The sequence below is a fragment of the Oncorhynchus clarkii genome, chromosome 5 (genome assembly GCF_045791955.1).
Source record: "Oncorhynchus clarkii lewisi isolate Uvic-CL-2024 chromosome 5, UVic_Ocla_1.0, whole genome shotgun sequence".
NCBI classification, from domain to species: domain Eukaryota; kingdom Metazoa; phylum Chordata; class Actinopteri; order Salmoniformes; family Salmonidae; genus Oncorhynchus; species Oncorhynchus clarkii.
Genome location: NC_092151.1, coordinates 8,028,825 through 8,039,532, shown reverse-complemented (window position 1 = coordinate 8,039,532; position 10,708 = coordinate 8,028,825). Strand labels below are relative to the sequence as shown.

Here is a 10,708-nt window from a genome sequence, read left to right as displayed (position 1 = left end):
AACACATCACATACGATCGATCACATTAGATCCCATGAAAACATGTGTTTTTGGAACACTTCACATCAGATCCCATGAAAACATGTGTTTTTGGAACACTTCACATCAGATCCCATGAAAACATGTGTTTTTGGAACACTTCACATCAGATCCCGTGAAAACATGTGTTTTTGGAACACTTCACATCAGATCCCATGAAAACATGTGTTTTTGGAACACTTCACATCAGATCCCATGAAAACATGTGTTTTTGGAACACATCACATCAGATCCCATGAAAACATGTGTTTTTGGAACACTTCACATTAGATCCCATGAAAACATGTGTTTTTGGAACACATCACATACGATCACATTAGATCCCATGAAAACATGTGTTTTTGGAACACTTCACATTAGATCCCATGAAAACATGTGTTTTTGGAACACTTCACATCAGATCCCATGAAAACATGTGTTTTTGGAACACTTCACATCAGATCCCATGAAAACATGTGTTTTTGGAACACTTCACATCAGATCCCATGAAAACATGTGTTTTTGGAACACTTCACATCAGATCCCATGAAAACATGTGTTTTTGGAACACATCACATCAGATCCCATGAAGACATGTGTTTTTGGAACACTTCACATCAGATCCCATGAAAACATGTGTTTTTGGAACACTTCACATCAGATCCCATGAAAACATGTGTTTTTGGAACACTTCACATGCGATCGCATTCCAAAAGGGCAGTGGAGGATTGAATAGAGTCCATAGTCAGACTCAATTCAGAATTATTGAGTTAGAAATATGAATATTGTTATTATTTTTCTCCCATCAGTGGCGTTCCAGGACCTGTGTCCCTTCGGCCATGGCATAATCCCTGGGACTGGAGACACACGCATAGGTAACTCACCCACATTAACATCTGTGAGGTACAGTGTGAAAGGTTACTGTGATTTATGTTTTTGAGATGATATCGCTGTAAAGGTTTGGAATGAATGATATCACTGTAAAGGTTTGGAATTAATGATATCACTGTAAAGGTTTGGAATGAATGATATCGCTGTAAAGGTTTGGAATGATTGATATTACTGTAAAGGTTTTGAATGAATAATATCACTGTAAAGGCTTTGTTTTTGTGTTGAACCTTTGATGAGATGACATGAAACAGCATGAATGTGATTTGGAAAAAAAAACTATTATTTCATCTATAACGACAATGAATAGATGTTGGGATGGATAATACTCTTAACATTGCACATCTCCAGACTTGAATGAGTGTGTGGAGAACCCAGGCATCTGTAACAACGGACACTGTATCAACACAGACGGCTCCTTCCGCTGCGAGTGTCCAATAGGCTACACTCTCAACTACACTGGGGTACACTGCATCGGTGAGACACAACACACCTATTTAAAAAAATATATATATTCAAGTTTTAAAACGGTCACCTAGTGGTCAATACAAACTTAAATCCAAGAGCAATTAGACAAATACAACCTGTTAGAACCAGCTCCCTTTAGTTTCCTTTCAATTCATTAGGAGGGGAGCAGAAGGCATTAAACCAATGTGAGACGAGGTGCAGACCATGTTAGAAGGGGAGCAGAAGGCACTAAACCAATGTGAGACGAGGTGCAGACCATGTTAGGAGAGGAGCAGAAGGCACTAAACCAATGTGAGACGAGATGCAGACCATGTTAGGAGGGGAGCAGAAGGCATTAAACCAATGTGAGACGAGGTGCAGACCATGTTAGGAGGAGAACTGAAGGCACTAAACCAATGTGAGACGAGGTGCAGACCATGTTAGGAGAGGAGCAGAAGGCATTAAACCAATGTGAGACGAGGTGCAGACCATGTTAGGAGGGGAGCAGAAGGCACTAAACCAATGTGAGACGAGGTGCAGACCATGTTAGGAGAGGAGCAGAAGGCACTAAACCAATGTGAGACGAGGTGCAGACCATGTTAGGAGAGGAGCAGAAGGCTTTAAACCAATGTGAGACGAGGTGCAGACCATGTTAGGAGGGGAGCAGAAGGCATTAAACCAATGTGAGATGCAGACCATGTTAGGAGAGGAGCAGAAGGCATTAAACCAATGTGAGACGAGGTGCAGACCATGTTAGGAGGGGAGCAGAAGGCATTAAACCAATGTGAGACGAGATGCAGACCATGTTAGGAGGGGAGCAGAAGGCATTAAACCAATGTGAGACGAGATGCAGACCATGTTAGGAGGGGAGCAGAAGGCATTAAACCAATGTGAGACGAGGTGCAGACCATGTTAGGAGGGGAGCAGAAGGCATTAAACCAATGTGAGACGAGGTGCAGACCATGTTAGGAGGGGAGCAGAAGGCATTAAACCAATGTGAGATGCAGACCATGTTAGGAGGGGAGCAGAAGGCACTAAACCAATGTGAGATTCAGCCATGTTAGGAGGGGAGCAGAATGCACTAAACCAATGTGAGACGAGGTGCAGACCATGTTAGGAGAGGAGCAGAAGGCATTAAACCAATGTGAGATGCAGACCATGTTAGGAGGGGAGCAGAAGGCACTAAACCAATGTGAGACGAGGTGCAGACATGTTAGGAGGGGAGCAGAATGCATTAAACCAATGTGAGATGCAGCCATGTTAGGAGAAGAGCAGAAGGCACTAAACCAATGTGAGACGAGGTGCAGACCATGTTAGGAGGGGAGCAGAAGGCATTAAACCAATGTGAGACGAGGTGCAGACCATGTTAGGAGGGGAGCAGAAGGCATTAAACCAATGTGAGATGCAGCCATGTTAGGAGAAGAGCAGAAGGCACTAAACCAATGTGAGACGAGATGCAGACCATGTTAGGAGGGGAGCAGAAGGCATTAAACCAATGTGAGACGAGATGCAGACCATGTTAGGAGAGAGGCAGAAGACATTAAACCAATGTGAGACGAGGTGCAGACCATGTTAGGAGTGGAGCAGAAGGCATTAAACCAATGTGAGACGAGGTGCAGACCATGTTAGGAGGGGAGCAGAAGGCATTAAACCAATGTGAGACGAGGTGCAGACCATGTTAGGAGGGGAGCAGAATGCACTAAACCAATGTGAGACGAGGTGCAGACATGTTAGGAGGGGAGCAGAATGCACTAAACCAATGTGAGACGAGGTGCAGCCATGTTAGGAGGGGAGCAGAAGGCATTAAACCAATGTGAGATGCAGCCATGTTAGGAGAAGAGCAGAAGGCACTAAACCAATGTGAGATAAGGTGCAGACCATGTTAGGAGGGGAGCAGAAGGCATTAAACCAATGTGAGACGAGATGCAGACCATGTTAGGAGGGGAGCAGAAGGCATTAAACCAATGTGAGATGCAGCCATGTTAGGAGAAGAGCAGAAGGCACTAAACCAATGTGAGACGAGATGCAGACCATGTTAGGAGGGGAGCAGAAGGCATTAAACCAATGTGAGATGCAGACCATGTTAGGAGGGTAGCAGAATGCACTAAACCAATGTGAGACGAGGTGCAGACCATGTTAGGAGGGGAGCAGAAGGCATTAAACCAATGTGAGACGAGGTGCAGACCATGTTAGGAGAAGAGCAGAAGGCACTAAACCAATGTGAGATGCAGCCATGTTAGGAGAAGAGCAGAAGGCACTAAACCAATGTGAGACGAGGTGCAGACCATGTTAGGAGAGGAGCAGAAGGCATTAAACCAATGTGAGACGAGGTGCAGACCATGTTAGGAGAGGAGCAGAAGGCACTAAACCAATGTGAGACGAGATGCAGACCATGTTAGGAGGGGAGCAGAAGGCATTAAACCAATGTGAGACGAGGTGCAGACCATGTTAGGAGGAGAACAGAAGGCACTAAACCAATGTGAGACGAGGTGCAGACCATGTTAGGAGAGGAGCAGAAGGCATTAAACCAATGTGAGACGAGGTGCAGACCATGTTAGGAGAGGAGCAGAAGGCATTAAACCAATGTGAGACGAGGTGCAGACCATGTTAGGAGGGGAGCAGAAGGCACTAAACCAATGTGAGACGAGGTGCAGACCATGTTAGGAGAGGAGCAGAAGGCACTAAACCAATGTGAGACGAGGTGCAGACCATGTTAGGAGGGGAGCAGAAGGCATTAAACCAATGTGAGACGAGGTGCAGACCATGTTAGGAGAAGAGCAGAAGGCACTAAACCAATGTGAGATGCAGCCATGTTAGGAGAAGAGCAGAAGGCACTAAACCAATGTGAGACGAGGTGCAGACCATGTTAGGAGGGGAGCAGAAGGCATTAAACCAATGTGAGACGAGGTGCAGACCATGTTAGGAGAAGAGCAGAAGGCATTAAACCAATGTGAGATGCAGCCATGTTAGGAGAAGAGCAGAAGGCACTAAACCAATGTGAGACGAGGTGCAGACCATGTTAGGAGGGGAGCAGAAGGCATTAAACCAATGTGAGACGAGGTGCAGACCATGTTAGGAGAAGAGCAGAAGGCACTAAACCAATGTGAGATGCAGCCATGTTAGGAGAAGAGCAGAAGGCACTAAACCAATGTGAGACGAGGTGCAGACCATGTTAGGAGGGGAGCAGAAGGCATTAAACCAATGTGAGACGAGGTGCAGACCATGTTAGGAGAAGAGCAGAAGGCATTAAACCAATGTGAGATGCAGCCATGTTAGGAGAAGAGCAGAAGGCACTAAACCAATGTGAGACGAGATGCAGACCATGTTAGGAGGGGAGCAGAAGGCATTAAACCAATGTGAGACGAGATGCAGACCATGTTAGGAGAGAGGCAGAAGACATTAAACCAATGTGAGACGAGGTGCAGACCATGTTAGGAGTGGAGCAGAAGGCATTAAACCAATGTGAGACGAGGTGCAGACCATGTTAGGAGGGGAGCAGAAGGCATTAAACCAATGTGAGACGAGGTGCAGACCATGTTAGGAGGGGAGCAGAATGCACTAAACCAATGTGAGACGAGGTGCAGACATGTTAGGAGGGGAGCAGAATGCACTAAACCAATGTGAGACGAGGTGCAGCCATGTTAGGAGGGGAGCAGAAGGCATTAAACCAATGTGAGATGCAGCCATGTTAGGAGAAGAGCAGAAGGCACTAAACCAATGTGAGATAAGGTGCAGACCATGTTAGGAGGGGAGCAGAAGGCATTAAACCAATGTGAGACGAGATGCAGACCATGTTAGGAGGGGAGCAGAAGGCATTAAACCAATGTGAGATGCAGCCATGTTAGGAGAAGAGCAGAAGGCACTAAACCAATGTGAGACGAGATGCAGACCATGTTAGGAGGGGAGCAGAAGGCATTAAACCAATGTGAGATGCAGACCATGTTAGGAGGGTAGCAGAATGCACTAAACCAATGTGAGACGAGGTGCAGACCATGTTAGGAGGGGAGCAGAAGGCATTAAACCAATGTGAGACGAGGTGCAGACCATGTTAGGAGAAGAGCAGAAGGCACTAAACCAATGTGAGATGCAGCCATGTTAGGAGAAGAGCAGAAGGCACTAAACCAATGTGAGACGAGGTGCAGACCATGTTAGGAGAGGAGCAGAAGGCATTAAACCAATGTGAGACGAGGTGCAGACCATGTTAGGAGAGGAGCAGAAGGCACTAAACCAATGTGAGACGAGATGCAGACCATGTTAGGAGGGGAGCAGAAGGCATTAAACCAATGTGAGACGAGGTGCAGACCATGTTAGGAGGAGAACAGAAGGCACTAAACCAATGTGAGACGAGGTGCAGACCATGTTAGGAGAGGAGCAGAAGGCATTAAACCAATGTGAGACGAGGTGCAGACCATGTTAGGAGAGGAGCAGAAGGCATTAAACCAATGTGAGACGAGGTGCAGACCATGTTAGGAGGGGAGCAGAAGGCACTAAACCAATGTGAGACGAGGTGCAGACCATGTTAGGAGAGGAGCAGAAGGCACTAAACCAATGTGAGACGAGGTGCAGACCATGTTAGGAGGGGAGCAGAAGGCATTAAACCAATGTGAGACGAGGTGCAGACCATGTTAGGAGAAGAGCAGAAGGCACTAAACCAATGTGAGATGCAGCCATGTTAGGAGAAGAGCAGAAGGCACTAAACCAATGTGAGACGAGGTGCAGACCATGTTAGGAGGGGAGCAGAAGGCATTAAACCAATGTGAGACGAGGTGCAGACCATGTTAGGAGAAGAGCAGAAGGCATTAAACCAATGTGAGATGCAGCCATGTTAGGAGAAGAGCAGAAGGCACTAAACCAATGTGAGACGAGGTGCAGACCATGTTAGGAGGGGAGCAGAAGGCATTAAACCAATGTGAGACGAGGTGCAGACCATGTTAGGAGAAGAGCAGAAGGCACTAAACCAATGTGAGATGCAGCCATGTTAGGAGAAGAGCAGAAGGCACTAAACCAATGTGAGACGAGGTGCAGACCATGTTAGGAGGGGAGCAGAAGGCATTGAACCAATGTGAGACGAGGTGCAGACCATGTTAGGAGAAGAGCAGAAGGCATTAAACCAATGTGAGATGCAGCCATGTTAGGAGAAGAGCAGAAGGCACTAAACCAATGTGAGACGAGATGCAGACCATGTTAGGAGGGGAGCAGAAGGCATTAAACCAATGTGAGACGAGATGCAGACCATGTTAGGAGAAGAGCAGAAGGCACTAAACCAATGTGAGACGAGGTGCAGACCATGTTAGGAGAGGAGCAGAAGGCATTAAACCAATGTGAGACGAGGTGCAGACCATGTTAGGAGGGGAGCAGAAGGCATTAAACCAATGTGAGACGAGGTGCAGCCATGTTAGGAGAAGAGCAGAAGGCACTAAACCAATGTGAGACGAGGTGCGGACCATGTTAGGAGGGGAGCAGAATGCACTAAACCAATGTGAGACGAGGTGCAGACCATGTTAGGAGGGGAGCAGAAGGCATTAAACCAATGTGAGACGAGATGCAGACCATGTTAGGAGGGGAGCAGAAGGCATTAAACCAATGTGATACGAGATGCAGACCATGTTAGGAGAAGAGCAGAAGGCACTAAACCAATGTGAGACGAGGTGCAGACCATGTTAGGAGAGGAGCAGAAGGCATTAAACCAATGTGAGACGAGGTGCAGACCATGTTAGGAGAAGAGCAGAAGGGACTAAACCAATGTGAGACGAGGTGCAGACCATTTTAGGAGGGGAGCAGAAGGCATTAAACCAATGTGAGACGAGGTGCAGACCATGTTAGGAGAAGAGCAGAAGGCACTAAACCAATGTGAGACGAGGTGCAGACCATGTTAGGAGGGGAGCAGAAGGCATTAAACCAATGTGAGACGAGATGCAGACCATGTTAGGAGGGTAGCAGAAGGCATTAAACCAATGTGAGACGAGATGCAGACCATGTTAGGAGAAGAGCAGAAGGCACTAAACCAATGTGAGACGAGGTGCAGACCATGTTAGGAGAGGAGCAGAAGGCATTAAACCAATGTGAGACGAGGTGCAGACCATGTTAGGAGGGGAGCAGAAGGCACTAAACCAATGTGAGACGAGGTGCAGACCATGTTAGGAGGGGAGCAGAAGGCATTAAACCAATGTGAGACGAGGTGCAGACCATGTTAGGCGGGGAGCAGAAGGCATTAAACCAATGTGAGACGAGGTGCAGACCATGTTAGGCGGGGAGCAGAAGGCATTAAACCAATGTGAGATGCAGACCATGTTAGGAGAGGAGCAGAAGGCATTAAACCAATGTGAGACGAGGTGCAGACCATGTTAGGAGGGGAGCAGAAGGCATTAAACCAATGTGAGACGAGGTGCAGACCATGTTAGGAGGGGAGCAGAAGGCATTAAACCAATGTGAGATGCAGACCATGTTAGGAGGGGAGCAGAATGCACTAAACCAATGTGAGACGAGGTGCAGACCATGTTAGGAGGGGAGCAGAAGGCATTAAACCAATGTGAGACGAGGTGCAGACCATGTTAGGAGAAGAGCAGAAGGCACTAAACCAATGTGAGATGCAGCCATGTTAGGAGAAGAGCAGAAGGCACTAAACCAATGTGAGACGAGGTGCAGACCATGTTAGGAGGGGAGCAGAAGGCATTAAACCAATGTGAGACGAGGTGCAGACCATGTTAGGAGAAGAGCAGAAGGCACTAAACCAATGTGAGATGCAGCCATGTTAGGAGAAGAGAAGAAGGCACTAAACCAATGTGAGACGAGGTGCAGACCATGTTAGGAGGGGAGCAGAAGGCATTAAACCAATGTGAGACGAGGTGCAGACCATGTTAGGAGAAGAGCAGAAGGCATTAAACCAATGTGAGATGCAGCCATGTTAGGAGAAGAGCAGAAGGCACTAAACCAATGTGAGACGAGATGCAGACCATGTTAGGAGGGGAGCAGAAGGCATTAAACCAATGTGAGACGAGATGCAGACCATGTTAGGAGGGGAGCAGAAGGCATTAAACCAATGTGAGACGAGATGCAGACCATGTTAGGAGAAGAGCAGAAGGCACTAAACCAATGTGAGACGAGGTGCAGACCATGTTAGGAGAGGAGCAGAAGGCATTAAACCAATGTGAGACGAGGTGCAGACCATGTTAGGAGGGGAGCAGAAGGCATTAAACCAATGTGAGACGAGGTGCAGCCATGTTAGGAGAAGAGCAGAAGGCACTAAACCAATGTGAGACGAGGTGCGGACCATGTTAGGAGGGGAGCAGAATGCACTAAACCAATGTGAGACGAGGTGCAGACCATGTTAGGAGGGGAGCAGAAGGCATTAAACCAATGTGAGACGAGATGCAGACCATGTTAGGAGGGGAGCAGAAGGCATTAAACCAATGTGAGACGAGATGCAGACCATGTTAGGAGAAGAGCAGAAGGCCCTAAACCAATGTGAGACGAGGTGCAGACCATGTTAGGAGAGGAGCAGAAGGCATTAAACCACATATGTCAGAGTCAAGGCCCGCGGGCCACATCCGGCCCGCAAGAAGGTTTTTTACGGCCCCTGGGATGATCTTGATTTATTATTAGAACCGGCCCGCAGCAAGCCGGCAGCCCGCAGATCTTTTACACGCACCAATACTACATTTCCCACAATGCAAAGGTGACGCACCGAGCAGTAGGCTGCTTCATTTCAATATTTATTGGCACAGCAGTCGTCAGCATCACAGTAAAATTAACTTTCAGATACCCTTCAAAAATGGCAAAACGGAAGGTGGATACTGAGAACCGGGGGTTTCAAACAAGGTGGGAGTCGGAGTATATGTTCACGAAGGTAGCTGGAAAACCTGTGTGTCTTCTGTGTGGAGAAAGTGTGGCGGTACTGAAAGAGTATAATCTGAGACGACATTATGAAACGAAACACGCGGACAAAAACAAGAATATGGACATGGAACAAAGGCTACAAAAGGCAGAGGAATTAAAACGAGGCCTCAAATCTCGACAGGCTCTGTTCAAAAAAGCCAAATCACAAGGCCAGGCTGCTGTCAAGGCCAGTTTTATTTTGGCAGAAGAGATCGCTAAATCAGCCCGGCCATTTACGGAGGGGGATTTCATCAAAAACTGCATGATTAAAGTTTGTGACGAAGTTTGCCCAGAAAAAAGGCAACTCTTTTTAAATGTGAGTCTGAGCAGAAACACCATTGCCGAGAGAGTAGACCAGTTGTCCATCAATCTAAAAGAGCAGCTTGTGAAAAAGGGAAAAGATTTTATTGCATATTCCTTGGCTGTGGATGAGAGCACCGACATTTCTGACATTGCCCAGTTGTCAATTTTCATCCGCGGAGTGGACTCCAGCCTAAGCGTGACAGAGGAGTTTTTGGCTTTACGTCCTATGCATGGCACAACTACGGGGCATGATTTGTATGAAGAGGTGTCAAGATGTGTAAATGAGATGGAGCTGCCTTGGGAAAAACTCGTGGGTTTGACAACCGACGGAGCACCTGCGATGTGTGGACACAGGAGCGGACTGGTGGCGAAGATACGGGAAAAGATGCAAGAGGAAAACGCGACAGGTGAGCTGACAGCTTATCATTGTATCATACACCAGGAAGCGTTGTGCGGTAAAGCCTTGAAAATGGAGCATGTAATGAGCATCATCACGCGCACAGTTAACTTTATCAGAGCCAAAGGTTTGAATCACCGCCAGTTCAAGGCATTTCTGACGGAGTTAGAAACGGAGCATGGTGATTTGCCTTATCACACAGAGGTGCGATGGCTAAGCCAGGGAAAGGTGCTTCAAAGATGTTTCGAGCTTCGTGAGGAGATTTGTCTATTCTTGGACAGCAAAGGGAAAGACACAACACAACTCCGAGACGAAATGTTTCTGTGTGAAATGGCTTTTCTGTGTGACATTACGAGTCATCTGAATGCAATAAACTTGCAGCTGCAGGGTCGGGATCGTGTCATCTCTGATATGTACAGTACAGTGAAGGCATTTAAAACCAAACTGACTCTGTGGGAGACGCAGATGCGGAAAGAAAATTTGAGCCACTTTCCCAGCTGCCAGACCATGAAAGAGAAGCTCTCTACCAGTGCGTTCCCGAGCACACAGTTGGCTGATAAAATAGGTATGCTTACCACTGACTTTCGACGCCGATTTGCTGACTTTGAAGCACAAAAAAGCAGGTTGGAACTGCTCGGTAACCCATTTGCTGTTGACGTGGAAAGCTCACCACCAAACCTCCAAATGGAGTTGATTGACCTCCAATGCAATGATGCACTGAGGGAAAAATATGCGGCAGTGGGTGCTGCGGAGTTTGCCCGTTTCCTCCCCGGCACAATG

General features: G+C 47.2%; 1 protein-coding gene across 1 annotated transcript in view; it reads left to right on the top strand.

Moving 5' to 3' along the window:
* Positions 1–10,708, top strand: part of LOC139408287 (fibrillin 2a) — a 231,743-nt gene that overhangs the window by 181,877 nt on the left and 39,158 nt on the right. Inside the window, exons 51-52 of the mRNA XM_071151997.1 lie at positions 828–893; positions 1,258–1,383. Coding sequence (XP_071008098.1) covers positions 828–893; positions 1,258–1,383 — 192 coding nt within the window. The remainder of the gene's footprint in view (positions 1–827; positions 894–1,257; positions 1,384–10,708) is intronic.